Genomic DNA, 19,708 nt, shown 5'->3' on the forward strand with positions numbered 1-19,708 from the left:
ATCTATGCAAGCCACCTCTAGCCCTCTGGTTAAGGAAAACAATTTTGAAAATCTATGTGGAATCTGAGGTAAAATTTTGTGAGTAGGAAAGCTGTACATAGTGCGAGTGATGGCATTTGCCCAGCCAGTATGCTTCACATCTGCTCCGCTCTCACCTGCCTGGGGAATGAAGAAGGTTTTTTCACTGAAACTTACTCTACCACAGGTTATCTATTTCAGAGGCTGAAGGGGATCCTTAGACCTGGTTATTCCTTCACAGTGGCTACTTTGAAATGATCAGATTTGAAATGACTTTAAAGTAAGAATCATGGTATGCATTTTAAAATAAAGAAGTTTTGTTGCTTTGTTCTTTTTTTAAAATCTGTCATTCTGCTATTTTGTTTTTCTTTGGCAATTTAGTGCGTGTTTTAAAGTCACTTGAGACCTAATTATATGAAAGTGCCATTTCTACATCGGCTTATCTGTTTCAAGCATAATTTTCCATGTGATGGGGAAAACACTAACCTTTACTACTACTTTCGAACAGCAGATGTAAAACAGTGGGTGTTAGAAGAGAAAACTTAAGTGTTCATTAAGATGTTGACTTTTCAGAAGTGGAAGGTAAATATTTAATGGCAGTGGAGCTGCAAAACCAGACTGAATATAGTCAAATAGATACTAAGTTTGTTATCCTAAGAAAAAATATTCAGTATGCAGCACCTTCCAATAAAGTTGAGTAAAAGAATAAAAATTGAAGCCTACCTTGAGAGCTATGTATGCTAACAGTCTTAATGCAAACGAATGGCTCATGCCTTCCTGCCTAAGTGGCTGGATCCAAAGCTGAAGAACTGCTTGTTGATTTAATGTGCTTTCGGTTACATTTTAGCAGAACAATGAGTGGAAGAAGTCTATTTATTTTTCACCTGACTTCTGCAATATGGTTATAGCCCATTTAAGTGCCTTTCTTCATTGCTGCTGGGATTGAAGTGAGATGTAACTATTCTAGAGCATATGGTATTTCAAACATTACTAGAAGATATTACCCACAATTTGTAATAAAATCATTCCTCTACAGGGTTGAGAACATATTTTGTATTTTTCACAAACTGATTTCCATTGGTGGAGGGCCTCCTATCCCCAGTACAGTCTTGCACTTTATAGGCAAAATGAGGTGAGATATATAACCTGTATGGTACATAAAGCCTGTATTCTGTTTCCAGAATGGAGGGAGTATTGTACCACTGAACATACTGAGAAAATCTGTATATGTAGCAAGAAAAATACTAGCCTTTCTGCTTCCTTCCAACCTCATGCACAGTACAAAACAGTGGGAGGTTCTGAAAAATGGCAGTCATTACAGTGTGAAATTCCAGAAGCAGATGGCAAATATTTAACAACAGTGAAGTAAGAAAAGTAGGACCAATACCATCAGCTAACTACTGTTTTAATCTAGTTCATTGTGAAAATTCAATGTTTTAGCTACTTTGCAGTGAAAGTGTAATAGAGGTTAAAAAGTGTTTAGTGGGCAGACAGCAGTTATGAAAAAATAGAACTGGTTAGAATATCAGTTTTAGCAGCTTTCATGGATTTTTCTTATGATTGTATTTGGTTTTTTATGTGGGAGATCATATAGGTAGTCACGGAGAGTTTTCATCTTACAGTGGTTTAAAATCATGTTGTAACCTTTTAGAAATTTTTGCTTCTCGCCTTCTAAGGTTATTGTAGCCACCCTAACTTATTTGCTCCATTCCTACCCCTCACCCTAACTCCAGCTAAACTGAAGAGACATGGGAACAGCTGCTCCACTGGGATAAAACAGCATTCGTTAGCTGGGACAGTAGCTCCAGATGAATTTGCATTGACCTTGTGTATAAAGCTTCTAGATCAGTAAAGCATCTATGAATTTATTAGGAAACAGGAGTCTTTACCTTACCAAAGGAAACAGCAGTTCTGCCCGTGCAGAAGTCCCTGCTTTGCACTTTTTTATCAGGAGCTATTGTCTTCTATTAAGGCAAGATGCCATTCATTCTATATGTTTGTGGTTCTAGACAAGTACCATTGTTCATTAGTTTAATGATGATTTATTTTTACTGAAGAATAACTGTATGCCTTATTCTGGTGTGTTACCATTTTTAATTTAACTGCCTGATAACATCCTGCAACATTTATGAACCTGCCTTTAAGCTGTTCATTCAAAATAGTGGTGTTTGCAGAACTACTAGCTTCAAAAAACACAAGTTGTTGTTAGAATTTTCTGAGATACTAAAGAAAGTTATGTCTCGGTTTCATTTGCAGTATCAACCTGATGTTATATAGCTTTCAGTAAATGCTATAGAAACACATATATATTGAGGAAAAATGTGTCTTGAAATAAGTAATTTTTACTCATTCCTAGCAGCTACCATACATAAAAACACAGCAGAAAAATCCTTGGGAACAGTTCTGCTGATTCCAATTATTTATGGTGCAGCATCAGTAACTTAGAAACTAATTTGTTCAATAATGAACTCTGTTGCTGAGATAGATAACAAATGGCATTATAGTATTCAACACAAGCTTCTCGTTTCAGTGTTTGAGAAAGTTGTCGTGGATAGTGTTTGTCTCCGACATCATTTAAACTGATGAACATTATACATGGCTTGATCTTAGAGCAGTGGAACACAAGATCTGACAGCTTAAAATACATTCCGTACAGCTGAAGACTAATAAAGGTTTAGAGGGTTTGTGTGTTGCAATTTTCTTCACACAACTGTAATGTGGTAGTCAAGCTACAAATAGTATGTCCCTTAAAACAAATTGCTTATGTGAATAGTATTAGAATAGCATGCAAGTAAGAATCCCAGGAAACACCTCTTTCCTCCTATGTAGCAATGCAGAAACTCGAAAGATTGCAGATGGACTTATTCAAGTTCTCAATGAAATATTGTCTAAAAGATAAAATCTAATTCTTTGTTGTTAAATAGGGTTGTTGGGTTTTGTTTTTTTTTCCTTTGGAAAAGAAAATCAGCAGTGCTTTTGTCTGTGAAAATCTCTGTACTAAATTTAGAGCTGCTGTCATTTCACGCTTTAACTTATTTTCTACTGTATCTTTCAGTAAATCAGGTGTGTATGTAGTTTACCAAAAGAATTGACTTCAATTCCAGTTACAAAGGGTCTACTTACAGCTTATTTCTCTATATCTTAAACAGTCAATTCTTTGTTATTTGTGTGTGGATTAACTGGTTTGTAGAGCAACCGTGCAGTAGATGCAGTGATATCAAGCTGCTCTGGCTTTGCCAGGCTGATTAGGTCAGATTAAGCATTGTGAAAATGAAGCTATGATGCCTTCAATATCAAATTAAGTCTAGAATGAGCTTAGTGCTTCAGCATGACACAAGAACTCAACAAATAAAATCTGCAAAGATGCAAATTTGCATGCTTACACCTAGCTATTTCTACTTAGTAGTGTACTTTAAGTCTGTTTTGAGGGAGGACACATACACCTGAATGCTTCTGCTAGGGTCTGTCCAGTTATAACTGCTCTAAATCCCTGGCTTTGAGCTGAAAACACCAAAGACAAGAGGGATCCATGCAAAACCTTCTGGTTTTCTTTCCTTTTTACTTCTCTTTTTTTTTTTTCTACTGTCCAGGGTATTCCAGTTCTTTACTCTTCAGTATTCAAGTACTGTTGTGATCTGGCAGGCTATTTTATTATTTTTTTTATTATTATTTTGTATGTTGAATTTAAAATGTCTGCCTAGTAGCATGTAAATTAATTTTATAATTCAAAGCCAGTAATTCCATACTTTGTATTGATTATAGCAGAACTACAATAGTTTGATGCATTTTTTTTTTGGTTTATGTGAACTCCATAATTTTTGTGTTAAAATATGTTTTGTATGTACTTAAGTATCCCTTGCAACTACCATTCCAAGGATCATCATGTGGCTTAAACTCATCTATCTTTCTACCTGTAAAAGTGACGTTATCAGAAAGAAAGAAAAATAAAAAATTCTGCAGATTTCATATTAGTGCAACTTTAGCCTCTGTCCTGAAAACAGGTATTATGCTTTGGCAGAGGCAAACAGGAAAGGTGAGATATTATACACTCAGGAAGATTCTGTGCAATTTGGACTGGATCTGGAAAATGACTGTGATGTGTAAAGATTTAATTTGTTATTGAATTCACAGATCTGTATTAAACATCTCATCCCTCTATGCAATGCATCATGTAGAAAAATAAGAATGAATTCTATGACAGTCATCAGGCAAAAACAGTTATTCAGCTATTGAACTGACTGATACGAAATTTGCAGGATATTGCTGAGAGTTTAATCTCAGACTTCTTTAAGAGCCTGCATGCCTGAGCTGCAAGAAGTCAATGCTTCTGTTATGAGCTGCAGGCTTGAACCCTTTGCAGGGATTAGGCTCTGTCAGTATTAGAATTCCCTCCCACCAAAACACAGCTGAATGTTATATTTTTCAGTAAAGTGTGTCCTATAGCTAGGTGGTTTTCTAGGTATTGGCAGTGTAGACTTTTATATGCAAGGTAGCTAATGTCTCATGTTTCCATGATGTATTTTCTTGTACTGAGATCTACACACACAAAAGTGTTCTCAGGCAAGTGAAGATCATGTTTCTGAAAATACCAGTGTAAATAAAATTCCCAGTGCAGGTCAGAAACTACTTGCAAAGATATAAGCCATTTTTGTGGTATATATGATTGTGTACAGTATGCTATCTATGTTCATGAATATAGGAAAATGATGGGCATGGAAATACCAAGAGTTATCTATTCTTCTTCCACCTTTTAGATCCCTTTTATGCTGTAACTTATAAAAATTAAAAAAACTTTTAACAATTAATTCCTTAGAGCCTAAGCAAAAGATGTAAAAAAATTTGCAACTCTTCCTGAATGCTTTCCCCTTTCCTTCTTGACTACATAGTAGTTAGCCTTATAGTGCTAACATTTTGGTAGTGCCACAAAGAGTGATTTCAAGAATTGTACCTCTAGCAGTTGTGATATAAATAAATGGAGTGACAATGATTTGCAATGAAGAACTTGTATGTCTGCATTCCTTTTTCCATATTCCTTTAGAATGGAACTTAATTGCCAACTGTGAAAATATGAAGTGCTGAGCAAGCACTGATTTTTTTTTCCAGAAGTTGTTCTGTTTCAGAGACCAATTAACAGAAACACAGTTTTGAATTCAAACTACCCATAAACACAGAAAATAAATTTTCAGGGTGGAAACACATTTAGAGATTTGTTGAACTGTTTCCAGCAATGCAGGAGAAATGTCAAAGTTTTAACAAGATTTGTGCTTGCCTACAAAAGATCACAGGCTAATGGAATAGCTAATGTTTTGGGAGGTTCTGCTTTTGAGATACTCAGTTTGGGATGTTGCCAGTAAACTTATAACTACTCTCTGAAAATTGCTTTCCCTCACGCAATCTTTTGATAAAACTTTGAGACTGGTTTGCTCTGTGTATTTAATGGTCCAAGGGTACTGTTCTTTCCCACACAGCAAAAAGAACAGAAGAAAAAAAAACCAAAAACTACCTCTACAAATCCTCAGTGGGTTTAACATTTCTTTCTGGAGAGCTCCTGCATATTGACACTGTTATTTAAAAGATACTCCAAGGTACGTACCTGTGAGCTAGTATGTTCAAAGATAGTGAAACAATTAGGCAGGAAAGAAGTAGAAAAAAATATTGAGCAACAGTGCCTCTAAGAGGATTCATATGCAATAGATTTCATGAAAGTATGTAGGCTCTGGGAGCAAATTCAGTATTTGTTGTGCAGGCTTGCTCTGTCCTCAGTCGTGCCAAAAGTGCAGGAAAATATTTGGTTAATGAATCTGCCAATTCATCTCCTTCATCAGTAGTCATGATATATACTACGCTCAAAACCATGTTTCTGTTTTCTTTGTTTGGGAGGTGCTCTTTGAGAATGGTCAACATGACTAACACAAAGTAGAGCTTTGTATCCTGGTAGAAACTGTAGTGACCAGATTACAATACTGTGAATAACTTTGCCACGATTGTCAGCATACTGATACTAGTACACTTCTCAGAATTTCTTCCACTCCCTCCAGGTTCCTATTTCAGCAATTTTAAAGAGTAGGATCATGCTTAGCATGTCAAAAATCCAGTCACTACTAATTAGCACTGTTGCAAATTCTAGTTTGACAGGTGGATATCAAGCCACATTTTTTGGTGTGCTGTAGGCTAAACAACAATTCTGTCTTGTAGGGAATCCACAGAATGACAGTGAGAGAATTAAGCTGACTAAAGACATTATTAACCTGGCATCAACTATGTTTTAAAGTGCAAGCAACTGCCTGAAAGCGTAATTTGGGTTTTGCTTATGTGCTAGCTTGTTTATGTATTAGTAGTTGTATGTAAGTACTACAAACGAAACTCAAAAAACCCAAGAGAATCTTTTGAAAATATTACATAGTACATATGCTTGTGCAATTTGAGACTTCATACCTTTAAAGTATGCACAATCTCAGCTTGCACATAGTTTTGCAAATCAGTAACTGAACAAAGCCACAAGATTAAAGAATGTGCTTAAGACACAAAACCACCAAGAAAAGAATTTTATAAATGCACATTCCCTCCCCCACCATTAAAATATTTCTGCTAAATGAATTCATTAGTATGTAATATTTCATGTGTAGAGAAACTGCACTATTTTTTGTGGAACAAGATTTGGATATCTGTGATAGTGTATGTGGCTCATCAGGTTATAAAAAGTAATAAAAATAAGAAGAAGGCTAATTTGAAAGGTGATTGTGTGTTGTATTTGCAGAACCACCAGTTTTTCTGATCATCAGAGCCCCTTCCACACAGGGTACTGATGGGCTTGTCAACTTTATAAATAACTGTACTTTGTGTTACTGGAGTAAATGTCTCCAGGCCTTGGCTTGTAGAGTTATTGTTCTATTAATATTTTTCCCCTGTATGGTTTCCATCTAGTTTATGAAATGCAAGACTAGAAAGCTTGATAAAGATAAGGGTATTTCTCCTTGTTAATTGCAACACGATTGATTATTTGCCTGATTTTGGCATGACAAGAATTGTATCTCTTCCATTCCGCTGTAAGCATGATAACATTAGCTAGCTTAAATAAAGAAATTGTCTGGCAAAGAACAAGTCCTTCTTTAGTAAAGAATGTTCAATGAATAGTAAGAGCAAACAATATGCATATTTCATGGGAGGATAATCAGTATCATTATGCTTTGGGAGTTTAATGAGGCAGCCACTTTTTTTCCTTCTCTCCTTTGAATGTGGAAGCTGTGGAAAACATGAGCTTTGGTACTATCTTTTTTTTTTTTTTTTTCCAGTGGCTGTGACAAGGGATGCCAGACACGGTACAAACATAACTGTACAGCTTTTAGAAGATTTTCATTTCAAATGTATGCTACTCATGTATCTTGAGGATCTGTGTGTTGAGTGCAGTTGTGTTGGAATGGAAAGAAATGGGGTTGAGTATTTTGTTCATATTATCATCTACAGACCCTAATTACCTCCAAATGCAGAGTACCAGTTATTAACCTTGATGTTTGTCGTGGTTTAAACCCAGCCAGACAGCTTGTTCGCATGAGCCCCACAAAGTCCTTGGTCAGGGTAAACATTACTTAGCAACAACTGAAAACATTGGTGTTATCAGCACTGTTCCCAGGCTGAAAGTCAAAACACAGCCCTGCATCAGCTACCAAGAAGGAGAAAAATTGACTGCTGCTGCTAAACCCAGGACAGCATTAACGTCCTTCTTTAAAGCATAAGAATGTTTTTTTCTAATGTGCAGTGGTAATACCAACCAAAAAATCCCTGTAAAGGTAATTCCTCCTATGCTTTATGCAAGGTAACTATCGAGTAGAAGATATACTACGGATAAGGGTATAAACAAGCCAATACCTGTAATAATGCAGTTTGCTGTTCTACAGATGACATTCAATGTTCTCACTTCCCAGAGACTGACAATTCACATATCTTGATTCTAAAACTGTCCACATTAGCCACCGCTTTTGCAATCTCTCCTCTATAGTTTTCTTTTGTCTCTAATGAAGCAAAAAGCCATCTGTTTTACCTTTCCCCTCCTATTCAACTATTGCTGCATTTCTTGCATCTTACACTGTTGATGAAACTTTTCACCTTACTACTTTCACTACTGTTCTCCTAAATCTCATATTTATGCAGGAAGTCTTTGATACTCTATAGGCATGCTGGACTGTAATTTTCAAATTTTCAGTGGTTAAATCCAGCTGATGAAAACTTTTTGGTGTTCAGTGCTTTTACCATTTGCTCTTGTCAGTTTGGCTCTGAAGACACTTTACAGATGGTACTGTCTTGACTTGTCTGTATCTAGCTATAATTTTCAGAGATATTTCAGTGTCAATGTAAGTGGGCATCTAGGAATAGTTCTATAAAAGTGTACAACCCAAAAGCTTGTTTGAGAGCCTGATGTCTGTGAAATATACCTGTTTGTACCTAAGCTATCTATGCCTTTCTCCATACAGTTATCTGCTGAAGAGAGATTCACAGAAGGCAGAATTCTGAGTGAAACTTCCCTGAGTTAGTTGGTAGGAAGTAATTGAGGTGTCACAGGAATATCTATTTACTAGAGGATTCACCACCTGAAGTTAAGCACCTTAGCTCCATCTTTCAATACATGTATAGAGAAGAAGATACATCCTCTTTTTTTTTTTTTTTCAGTAGTAAAATTAGTAGACAAATATTAGAAATATGAATTCTTTTTTGGGAGTTCCATGTTCCTCTCTCTGTCAAGCTCTGCTGTCCATATGACAAGCTGGTCATTGGGGTACTTATTTAGAGAAGGAATATGAGGATTTTGGTGGCTGCTTTAAATCACATGCCTGTATATTAAGTAAGCTGAATAGGTCTTGGGCAAAAACTGTATTTGGTATATATCTACATAGACAAGTGATTAAGTATTTTTCAGAGTTTGGAGCTGCATGATAAAGTGTGTCAGGATCTCCTATCTAGTTGTCTTTTGAGGTTCCTGATTTTCTACATTTTATGATGGTGATGTGTGAAACTTGTTTTGGAAAGCATATACGTAGTTTGGTAAGATGGTTTGGGTTCTATATCAGAATACATCTTTGTCTTGGAGATGCGAATTTCTTCTACAAATCTGTTGCTATTTTTCTGGAAATTAGAGTAGACATAGCCAGGAAATCTTTAATTCTGAGAGTTCACTAATTTTTACAATTTATAGACAGCATAATAAAAGTCTTAATCCAGTGTGACAGCATCATCAATGATTCACATTGTCAGATATCATCAAAGAATCATGATATTTTAAGACATGATTATGTTCCATGTTAACCAGGGACAAGTTGTTTTTTTGTTGTTTTGCAGATGGGGGAAGCCCTAATTTAGTGTTGAAGTTTGCCATATGTAACTGACAACCTGAAGAGTAGTAAGGTTCAGCCAATTTTCATGTACTTGAACTCACTGAGGTACAGAATCATAGAATCATAGAATCGTTAGGGTTGGAAAGGACCTTAAGATCATCTACACTCTTCAAAGAATTGATCATTTTGTTCCAAAACTTCATCAGTATACATGAGATACACCTGATATGCCAGGTAGCTGTGCTGTCATTCAGAGGTATATCAGAAGGCTGGAGAAATGGACCAACAAAGGCCAATGACTTGCAACACCAAGTTCTGCAACTGCGGAAGATCAGCCCTCATGCACTAGGACAATCTGTGTACTGACCAGCTGGAAAGCGTCTTTGAAGAGAACTTGGGAGTCCTGGCAAACATGAACCAGCAATGTGCCCTTGTGGCAAAGAAGGCCAAAAGCATCCTTAGCTATATTAGTCAGAACATTGCCAGTGGGTTGAGGTTGGAGATCCTTCCTTCTTGTTAGCATTGATGACATATCTGGAGTGTTGTGCCAAGGTCTGTGCTCCCCAGTAAAAGTTAGACATGGAACTACCATGCTCTGAGCAGGTGGGTTGGATTAGATGAGGGAAACACCTACAGAGGTGTTTTTCCTCTTCAGCAATTCCATGATTCTGTGAATATATGCACTGCAGTTGCTGCCTGAACCAAAACTGCTGTTTAAATTTTGTGTCTTTAAATATTTGTGTACTGGCTGAGAGAGATCTTCACTGAGAGTGGGTATGAATGGAACTCAAGCCTGTTTTACAGGTTCCTCTTACTCAAAGTTTCAAACTGAGAGCTAGAGGGGAAGTTTAGACTGGGAGAGCACTGAGGTAAAAGCCATATGGGGGGTGCTATTTGTAGGCTGTCAGTCTAGTGCATACTTTGACCATTGTCTTAGCATTTAGCCCCATTCTGTCCACTTTTATAGGCACATAATGTTTCTTGGTTTTATAACACCTTGTATTTTCAGATCTTAGTCTTTGGCTCTTGTCTGTGTTCCTTTTGTGCAGCTGATCATTAGTATGTTCAGACCTCTTCTGCTTTTCTATACAGTTATCAGGCCATTTATGTCAAAGATGTGTAAACTGTCACACATATGTTCATCAATTTGGACTTGCTTTGGGTGTTTTTTTATCCCTAAGAGGTTCTGTGCTTCTGTGTTAGTCCACAACCATCCTGTGAACTGAATTTTTGAGACTTTCTTTGGTTTATGGGATTAAATACTCTCTTGCTGCAAGATAGAAGTGATGTTTCTTAGTATGCGTAGACCTAAATGCATAAAATTTTGAAAAAAAAAAAAAATCTGTGATGATTAAGAAACTTCTGTGCAGTTTACTTATATAAGAACTTTAAATGCTAGCAATACTAACTTTGGTTTCAAAGAATGTGACAGTAGTAGCTGTAAGAATATAACTACCAGTATTTTTCTTTGAAAAACAAAAAAAACTAACCCCCCAAAAAACACACCCCCCAGCATCACCACCACAAACCAAACCAACTAACCAATCAAAAATATCCCCCATGTCATAATGAAGCTTGTTTCATTGCAGTTAATGGTACCAATATTGAATACTCAAAATTCTGAATTTGCAGTACATAGAAAGGACTGTCATGCTTCTGTAATAATGTATAACTCACCATAGTGACTTTTTTAAATGATCTGCTATGTCCAAGAACTTGCATGTATACAGACAAGTACACAAAGACTCAAAACAGAAATACTAGCATACTTACAAAACATGCTGTAACATGCACACATGTTGCAAGCAGAACTTGGCATGCCTGTTTCATAATTATTCAAGTGTTGCTTCTCCAGCAGTAAGTCATTTCATCAACATTTGTCCCTGCTGTGAGATTGACAGCTTCAAGACCCATGTGTAAAACTCTGGAATGTTTGTTTCTACTAATGGGGACTGGTGGTTTGGGCTTTTTTCCCCCCACGTCAGGCTTTTGCATTTTGAGTTGCATGCAGTTGTGAGAACCTATATCTTTGAAAATAAAATATTTCCAAATTCACAATTGACAAGTGTGAATTTGTTCTTTTCCACACACAGCTCCAAAGCAAGATGTGGATAGTATTTTTCAGTTGTGGATATGCATTAAATATTTAGTGTGTATATGCGCTTTGTACATGTACACATAATTTTTGGCGACCTGTGTTTCTAATCCGGGATAAAAATGCAAACAAGAAGGAAAAAAAAAAAACAAATCAAACAAAAAAAAAAAAAAAGAAAAAAAAGGAAAAAAAAGGAAAAAAGAGCCAAAACAAAGAAAAAACACACTTCTTCTTAGTTAAGATTTCTTAATTAATACTATTATTTTACTGTAAGGGATTTATGCCTACTCCTAGGGCTTAATGCTAGTAAGAATCTTTTCATGTCAGTGGACTTCGAGACTAATTATGATTACCAGAGAATTACTTTGTCAGACTTCCTGGTCACTTTTGCAAGGACAGACCTGTTAATTCCAACTCATTTATTTTATGTGGAATGAAAGGTAAATTCAACAAAAGTGATCATAAGTCTTAAGTTTTTACTAGTAACAGTTGATGTAGTTCTGCATACTGTACTCAGGATACAACATCACAACTGTGCTTTAAAAGTGTCAGAATGCTTAATCCATCAAACAAGCATTATTGCACTGCAGCAAAGGAAAAACCTTAAGCCAAGGGATGCAGCAGAAGCCTTAAACCAGAATGCCGTCTTACCAAAGCATCTTCTACAGACATCAACACAATAGGACAAACTGCTCCCTTAGAATTTTGAAGGCACTGGTGCACAAGAAGGACAGCCTTCAGATTGATTTCAGATTAAAACCAGGGATTAAAAAACTGAAAAAAAAAACATTTAAGCGAACAGATTAACATTTCTGCCATGTTTAGAATTGTACCTGAGATGAAAAATTCAAGCTGAAATGCAAATGAATTATTACTTAAGTTAGCTCTTTTTAATTTGACTATAATTATTCATCTAAGTAGCCCTTTTCTTTAAAATGATGATGATACTGTTCAATATTTGTATTATCATCTGATTAGCACTTTCCAATATTATATAATTAGTCTTTTAAAAAAAAAACCTGAACTTATGTCTCAGTCACATGACTATGCAGATTTTAATTATATGTACGTTACTTATTAATGTATACATACTGTTTGTGTGATCTGGAATATTTAATTTGAACTTCATTTAGAACTTCAGTGGTTGGTTACAGAGTTGGAGAAAGAGGGACAAGTGTATTCAATTTAGTTCTTAGCTTCTGAAAGTGTTTATTGTTAGTAGTATATTTCCCTCATACTAAAATACATAAACGGAGGTACATGTTTTGTAATTGCAGTAGTAATCTCTTGAGTTGACAAATTAATCACATATTTGAGCTTTAGCACATAGAATCATAGAATGATTAGGATTGGAAAGGACCCTAAGATCATCTAGTTCCAATTCCCCTGCCATGGGCAGGGATGCCTCACCCTAGACCATGTTGCCCAAGACTCTGTCCAACTTGTCCTTGAACACTACTAGAGATGGAGCATTTACCACTTCTTTGGGTAACCTGTGCCAGTGCCTCACATAAATCAAGAAAACTCTTAATTTGAAGGTTTAATTTTAATACAGATTAATAACTATAACCAAAAAAATGGAAATTAAAATGAAACTAAAATATTGGTTATGTGCCATATTTTTATTTTTCTGGTTATTGCAGTCTTCAGAATGTGTGTTCAACCATGAACACAATCAAATATTTTTTGTTGAAATAATATGCAGCAGAATTAATTCATCTGTGTTCTGTTTAGATGAGGGTAAACCTACAGTTTGCGTTATTAAGGAATACATTTCATAAATGATTTTTCCATCCTTGGGTATGTTTTGTGTTTTATTTCTTTTTGTTGAGACAAAATAAAATTAGCTCTGTTTATGCAGTGATTTTCTGCCCCCCTCCACTCCCTATGTTGTCATCATATGATCCTAGAATCATAGAGTAGTTCAGGTTGGAAGGGATCTTTGCAGTCCAATTCCTTCCCCCCCCCCCCCCCCCCCCCCCCAATGAGCAGGGACATCTTCAACCACATCAGGTTGCTCAGAATCCCGTCCAACTCAACCCTGAATGTTTCTGGGAATGAGGTATCTACCACCTCTCTGGGCATCCTGTTCCAGTGTTTCATCACCCTCACCGTAAAAAAATTCTTTCTTGTATCAAATCTAAAGATGTGATGAACATGAGGTTAAAAAGCAAATAATCTTCATGCTGAAGCAAACAGTGCTGAATCATCCTAGCCAAAACCTGGGCAAAAATTTTGTTTGCATTTCAGGCGTTATGTAAGTGGTAAGTTGAGAGAAAGTAAGGAGAAATTCAGAAAAGTGATGGTGATAGTTTTCTCCATGTGAAATCCTTGATGAATGGTTTAAAACAGCCTATTAAGATGACACACAACCCATTGCATGTGGTAACTAAAAGCCCTCCTGAAATCATGGCCAATTTAGAACATTTTGTTCAAGGTGTTGTCCAGTCAAATTTCAAGAATATCCACTGATGGAGATTTTGCAACCTGTTCAGTAACATCTTCCAATATTTGATTACCCTCATTGTGACTTTTTTTTCTAATATGCAATCGAAATTTCCCTTGCTGCAACTTGTGTCCTTTGCTTCTTGTCTTTTTTCTGCACATCTTCAGGAGCGGTCTGTCTCCATCTTCTTTTGGGTTGTCAAAAGCTGCAATGAGATCTGCCCTTGATCTTCTCTTTTTGAGATTAGACAGACCAAAGTTTTTAAGTCTCTCCTCATTTCTCACATGCTTCAGTCCCCTAATCATTTTGATGCCTCTTCTGAGACAAAAGAGTAAATGAATATCTGTCATGTACTAAGGAACCTGAAACAGGACACCTGTATCCTCCTATAGCATGCTGAGTAGCAGAGAATGACCACTTCTCTCAACTTGCTGTTGATGGTTTTGGTGGTAAATCCACGTATATGGTTGGCCTTCTTTGTCACAAGGATATACTGCTGCTCCTGCTCAAATTGTCCAGCAAGACTCAACACTCTATATAGGTCCTTTTCTACAAAATTAAGCACATATGTCTTAAAAATAAAAAGGAAAGAAAATTATTATTTCAGCAGAAAGAAAGTTTTATAGCTGAAAGCAACTGCTAGTGTTAGTTATGTACACAGGACATTTCTATGCTGTTGAATATGGACTATGACCTTATCTGTAATGATGTATGCTTCTCTAATTATGTATGACTAGGAAATGTAATTGGAGTAGTGAAGAATGCAGGAAAAGATAGAAGTATGAATGAAGGAGTACAAAGCATTTCTTACAGCAGCAGAAATAAGAGACCTAGAAAAGACAGAGAAAATGAAGTTGCTAGTTGCAAGTGTTGGAATTTCAGGGGTTGTCTTTATATAGTTGTGGGCTATATTAATTATATTTTACCATTAGGTGGTAGTATAATAGCAGATATACTAAAAACATTATTAATAATAAATACATTTACTTTATAAATCTGTTTTATGAATTATAAATAATGTGGTTTTCCTTTCAGATGTTAACATTTTACTTATAATGATATTAGTAATACAACCCGTATCAGTCCTTCACTATAGTCTAAAAAATCTTTTATATTAAAGGCATATTTTAACAACTAATAGACTAGAGAGAATGTTATAGAGTTTTAATAATTCCAAAGTGCTCTGAATAGGTATATTATAATAACATGGGTACAAGCGTGTGTATACTGGCTGCAACTGACTATACTGTGAGCAGTGTCAGCATATGCAAATCATGAAGATCTGAAGAAAGTATTAGAGTAAAAAAACCTCAACAGGAGGCGGATGAGGTCATTTTCAATAATAATTCTCAGTATCATAGGAAAGTCTCTACAAAAATAGTTATAAATCACTGCCTTGCATCACGTTTATATCAGTGTTTGCTGCAGACATAGCCTACTGCTTTCTTGACACTGTGATTTAAATTAAAGGCCTGCATGAATATTTTCCAGTTTTGTTTTAGTCACAGGAGCTGGTAAAGAATGGTATTTTTCTTTATCATTGCATGAAAATAATATCATGACATTGAATTTATCTTAGTCTAATTTAATATTTAGCATTCATGTATAATAGACCCACATTCGAACTATATAAAATCCTTTTATTTTTAGTATTTTTCGAAGCTCTCCACACTATCTCATGTCCATAAAGTCTTTCAGATTCAGGGTAAGGGGAAGAGTTGTTTATTTTTGCTGTTCTCTTTTTTATTAGATGTCATGTATTGTATCACAGTCTTTCCCCTTCAGATGTTTCAATTCCATAAGAACAAGGTGCATTTAAAATGTTATTTCTGTGGTTGTTTTAGTATGATCTTGGTTATTTATCAGCTTGGCTCTGAGCACAAGTTATCTATTTTTAACTTCAGAAGCACTTTTCCTGATTTGTTGTAATGTAGCTGTCTACATGCTTTTACATGATTCGAGGCTTCTAGAGGGGTTTTACATCTGAGTACAATTAGTGAATGTTCTGGAACATAGCGGTTTGGTTTTGACTTTCTTGCTTATTAGTGCTTAGATAGTGAACGACATTTGCTGTAGCAATGTACCTACGTTGTCAGATGTTATGAACCAAAACATACAATCTTGTTTCTTTTGCTCTGATTTTTTAGGTTTTTTTGCTCCCCCCTCCCCACCTTAAGCAGTTTATGCTTTTTTGTTCGTTTCCTTTATCAATTCAATTGCCCGTGAAGTTCAGGAGTGTATGTTAGACACATTCTCATTCTTGTGAAGGCTTGGGGAGTCCTTAATTAATTAAAAGTATTTTATTCTGATCTGTAGTTTTAATCTGAGATGTAAAGCTGCAGTGATTATTTCTATGCTGTTGCAAAGATGTTTATATCATAGGAAAATCAGTAGCAGCATGTTCACTGTTTATCTTGAAACATTGAAAAGAGCTAAGCAGGCTTTCTACCTCTGTAAGAGAAGATGCAGGGAACAGCAAGCCTCTCGGGGTATATACTAGCTTTATATATTAACTGGAAATGTACAGCTTCAAATAAAATGTTCAAAAAACATAGTCACCAGAATGGGCTCAGAACTCTAGGTTAAAATGATAATCTTGTCCTCATGTTGCCTATTTTGAAAAACAAGCAACTAAATATTTGTCTGATGGAATAGAAAAAGATCTGTGGAATGGTTGGCATGGAAAAAGAAAGTAAAAGGATTTTTAAAAGCCTGAAGTTTTGAACTGCAATGATGTAGTTTTTATTACAGGACAACAGCAGCTGGTTTTGAAATTAAGGAGTTATGCTATTCCTGAATATGTTCAGAAATAATTCAGGTGCACACTTTCTTTTTTTTTTCAACATGAACTGTTCTGTTCCGTTCCCAGAATTTGACATGGTTGATCTAGTATTTCTTCTCAGCTTCTGTCTTATCTAGTCCATTTTCTGCCTTGAAAATCTTGAACTAGTTGTAATTTCTCAAACACTTCTAACATCAGTATCTGTTACTGTTTCATTAATATTCATTAGAAGTTTTGTTACTTTCTGATTTAGGCTCATTCTTCATCCTATCTCAAAATTATATCCATGCTTTATAAAATTTGTAAAAGTATTTTTAAATTTTTTTGTTAATGAAGTTTTCAGAATTCTTGTGTTTGTTTTCAAAACATTTAAAATATTCTCCCACCCCACCCCTAGCATAAATCTATATACACAAAAGCTGGAAGTACCTGCATATTTTGCAACACATTAAATATCTCTTTTAGTCAAACTCTACTGTATGAGTACTGTTTCATAGCATATGTTTCACCAATACACTTTCAAAAGATTTTCTGCAGGCCACATGCCAGACTTAAATTCTGGTTAGATCTGACTTGCTTAGCTATACAATAAACTCTCATACATAATCTTTTTTTAAGTGATTTGACCTGTTATTTCCTTTTTAATAAATTGAGCTATATAACTGTTAGTTAAAAGGATCTTAAATGTTGCTTTGAACATTTGCCATGCCTCATGTAGTAAAGTTAAATTGTGTTCATGCTATAATAATAGACTTTTCTTACCAACCATATTCCTCCTGCAGTTCTATTGTGAACTCTTCCCTTTAAGTAAGATAGTTATAGCTGGACAATTTGGAAATTAATATCTATCTTGCAGCAGGCTGATTTAATGTTTAGCTTTATTTTGGTAGAACGTGTGCAACAAACTTCTCACTCAGCTTTCTTCCTGTTTTGTAGCTCTTAGTTTTTTCTTTAAGGGTAAAGTAATCATGATTTACATACTTTTTTTTTTTTTTCCATTACAATACTTAAGCTAGTAAAAATGTGTGTTTTTTCCCTCCTCAAATAAAAAGGATCTTTTTATAAAGCCAGAATACTGGGAATGATAAACTATACCAGGCAAATCGACTTAAAATTGTGAAAAATGCATTCGGAGTGAAAAAAAAATGAGGCTGTATAATGTTATAGTATGGAATTTTGCTCAGAGAGGTTGTGGAATACCCCTCTTTGTAGATATTCAAAAGCCATCTGAACATGTCCCTGGGCAACCAGCTCTAGGTGGCTTGAGAAGGGGGATAGAACAAGGTGATCTTCAGAGGTCCCTTCCACTCTTAGCCAACGTCCGACTGTGATTTTTTGCTTGCAGTTCTTTATCACTACTAGGTGATAGACTATCAGGCTGTTTCTTGGTAAAAAATTTGATTGTAAACTGATGCTGAATATCTTTGGAAACAATTAATCACTCATAGTACAGCATATAATCATCAACCTGGCTATAGCAGCTAATTCAGTCCCCAGCAGTAGTCACTTTTGCTTTATACTGTATAACACACAAAGCAAAGGGATCCCTCACCTAGAGGACAGAACATTTAAACACATCTGCTTGTGCTTTCTTTTAGCTGTTTTAAACATATGCATATTAGAGGTCTTGAATTTCACATCTGGGTATCTATCTTTTATACCTTTCAGTTCACCTTAGGTGCTGTGAGGGCTTTGCTAGTTTGTTTGTTTGCTGTTTTTCCCAAGTATTGTGTATTCTACTTCCATTTAGGAAATAGAACAATGATAATTAGACAAATGGATGCTAAATATTATTGCAGGGATGTGGTATTTGGGGATATGATTCCCAAAGGGAATCTCATGCTCAAAGGGAACCAGGCATGCTAAGGCACATGAAAAACAAGGTGGCTGGTGACAGCCAGCATGGCTTCACTAAGGGGAAATCCTGCCTGACCAGTTTGGTGGCCTTCTATGATGGGGTTACAGAACTGATGGACAGGGGTAGAGCAGTTGACGTCATCTACCTGGACTTGTGCAAAGCGTTCGACACTGTCTCACATGACATCCTTGTCTCTAAATGGGAGAGACATCAATTTGATAGGTGGACCACTCAGTGGATAAAGAACTGGCTGGATGGCCTCATGAAAAGAGTTGTGGTCAATGGCTCAAACCTTTTTTTTGCTCCCACCCTTCATAATCCTATTGTTTTGTATCCTGTTGTTAAGGAAGACAGTAAAACTGCAACCATTTAATAATAAAGTAGAAAGGGAATAGAAATAGAAAATGTAACTGAGTCAGGAGACAAGGAACAGCCCTCAAAAAAACACTGCTTTATAACTAAATAAATGACACGTAGTGCTTTACTATTGCATATTATGAATCGTTCCAATTCCTCATGCTTTCTTGTGGATGAGGCAATTCATTATACAAAAAACATGAATTCATGTCTAACTTCACAAGACACTTTACGACACTTAGCTCAGTGAGTTTCCACTGGCCTTTGTGGAGCTATTGGAAATGTACATAAATGTAAACGAGGACACAACCAGGCCTTGTGTCTGAGTCTTTATCTTGCAGAGTGAAGCTATCTACAAACTTAGGAAGAGCAATGATTATTTATTGTGGCTGCAGTTTTGTGAAGACTTAGGTTTAAATAGGAAAGAATCAGCCGTTGCACTATACTCTGATAAACTTGAAAGCACAGCAGTTACTGCAATCACCATGATCCCAGCTCAGGCTGTTCTAGCAGGTTAGGGAGTAAAATTGCTACAAAACCTAAACCGTGAAACATTCTGCTGTCCTGTTCTATGAAGACTTTTATAAAAATACCCCAATGGTTATTAGAATAACTATTACATAATTTACTTGCTCAAATGACAGCACATGAAGGCTTTTCACTGTATGCTTTGTGTAACACAACGCAGTGCCATTTTAATTCTACTTGAAAACACAAAAATACACTGGAGTTACTACATATACATTAGAAGGTCTGTATATTAGATAGGGATAGCACTGTTTCTGTACACTGTTAGCACTGTATGTGAGTTTATACCACTAGCCTC

The 19,708-nt window shown here is 35.9% G+C and overlaps 1 protein-coding gene across 8 annotated transcripts in view; it reads left to right on the top strand.

Moving 5' to 3' along the window:
- PCDH7 (protocadherin 7) overlaps nucleotides 1-19,708 on the top strand; it is a 296,359-nt gene that overhangs the window by 215,940 nt on the left and 60,711 nt on the right. The window contains exon 4 of one of the 8 annotated variants that reach the window (XM_061470716.1): nucleotides 9,349-9,454. The exons of the other annotated variants lie outside the window; for them this stretch is intronic. Within the exon in view, the coding sequence (XP_061326700.1) occupies nucleotides 9,349-9,395 (47 nt within the window). The 3' untranslated portion in view covers nucleotides 9,396-9,454. Of the gene's footprint in view, nucleotides 1-9,348; nucleotides 9,455-19,708 lie in introns of those variants that run through there. 8 annotated transcript variants of the gene reach the window in all.

This window comes from Pezoporus flaviventris, unplaced genomic scaffold, assembly GCF_033815535.1.
Source record: "Pezoporus flaviventris isolate CSIRO_AGI_PZ_B2104156 unplaced genomic scaffold, CSIRO_AGI_Pfla_v1 ptg000002l, whole genome shotgun sequence".
NCBI classification, from domain to species: Eukaryota; Metazoa; Chordata; class Aves; order Psittaciformes; family Psittacidae; genus Pezoporus; species Pezoporus flaviventris.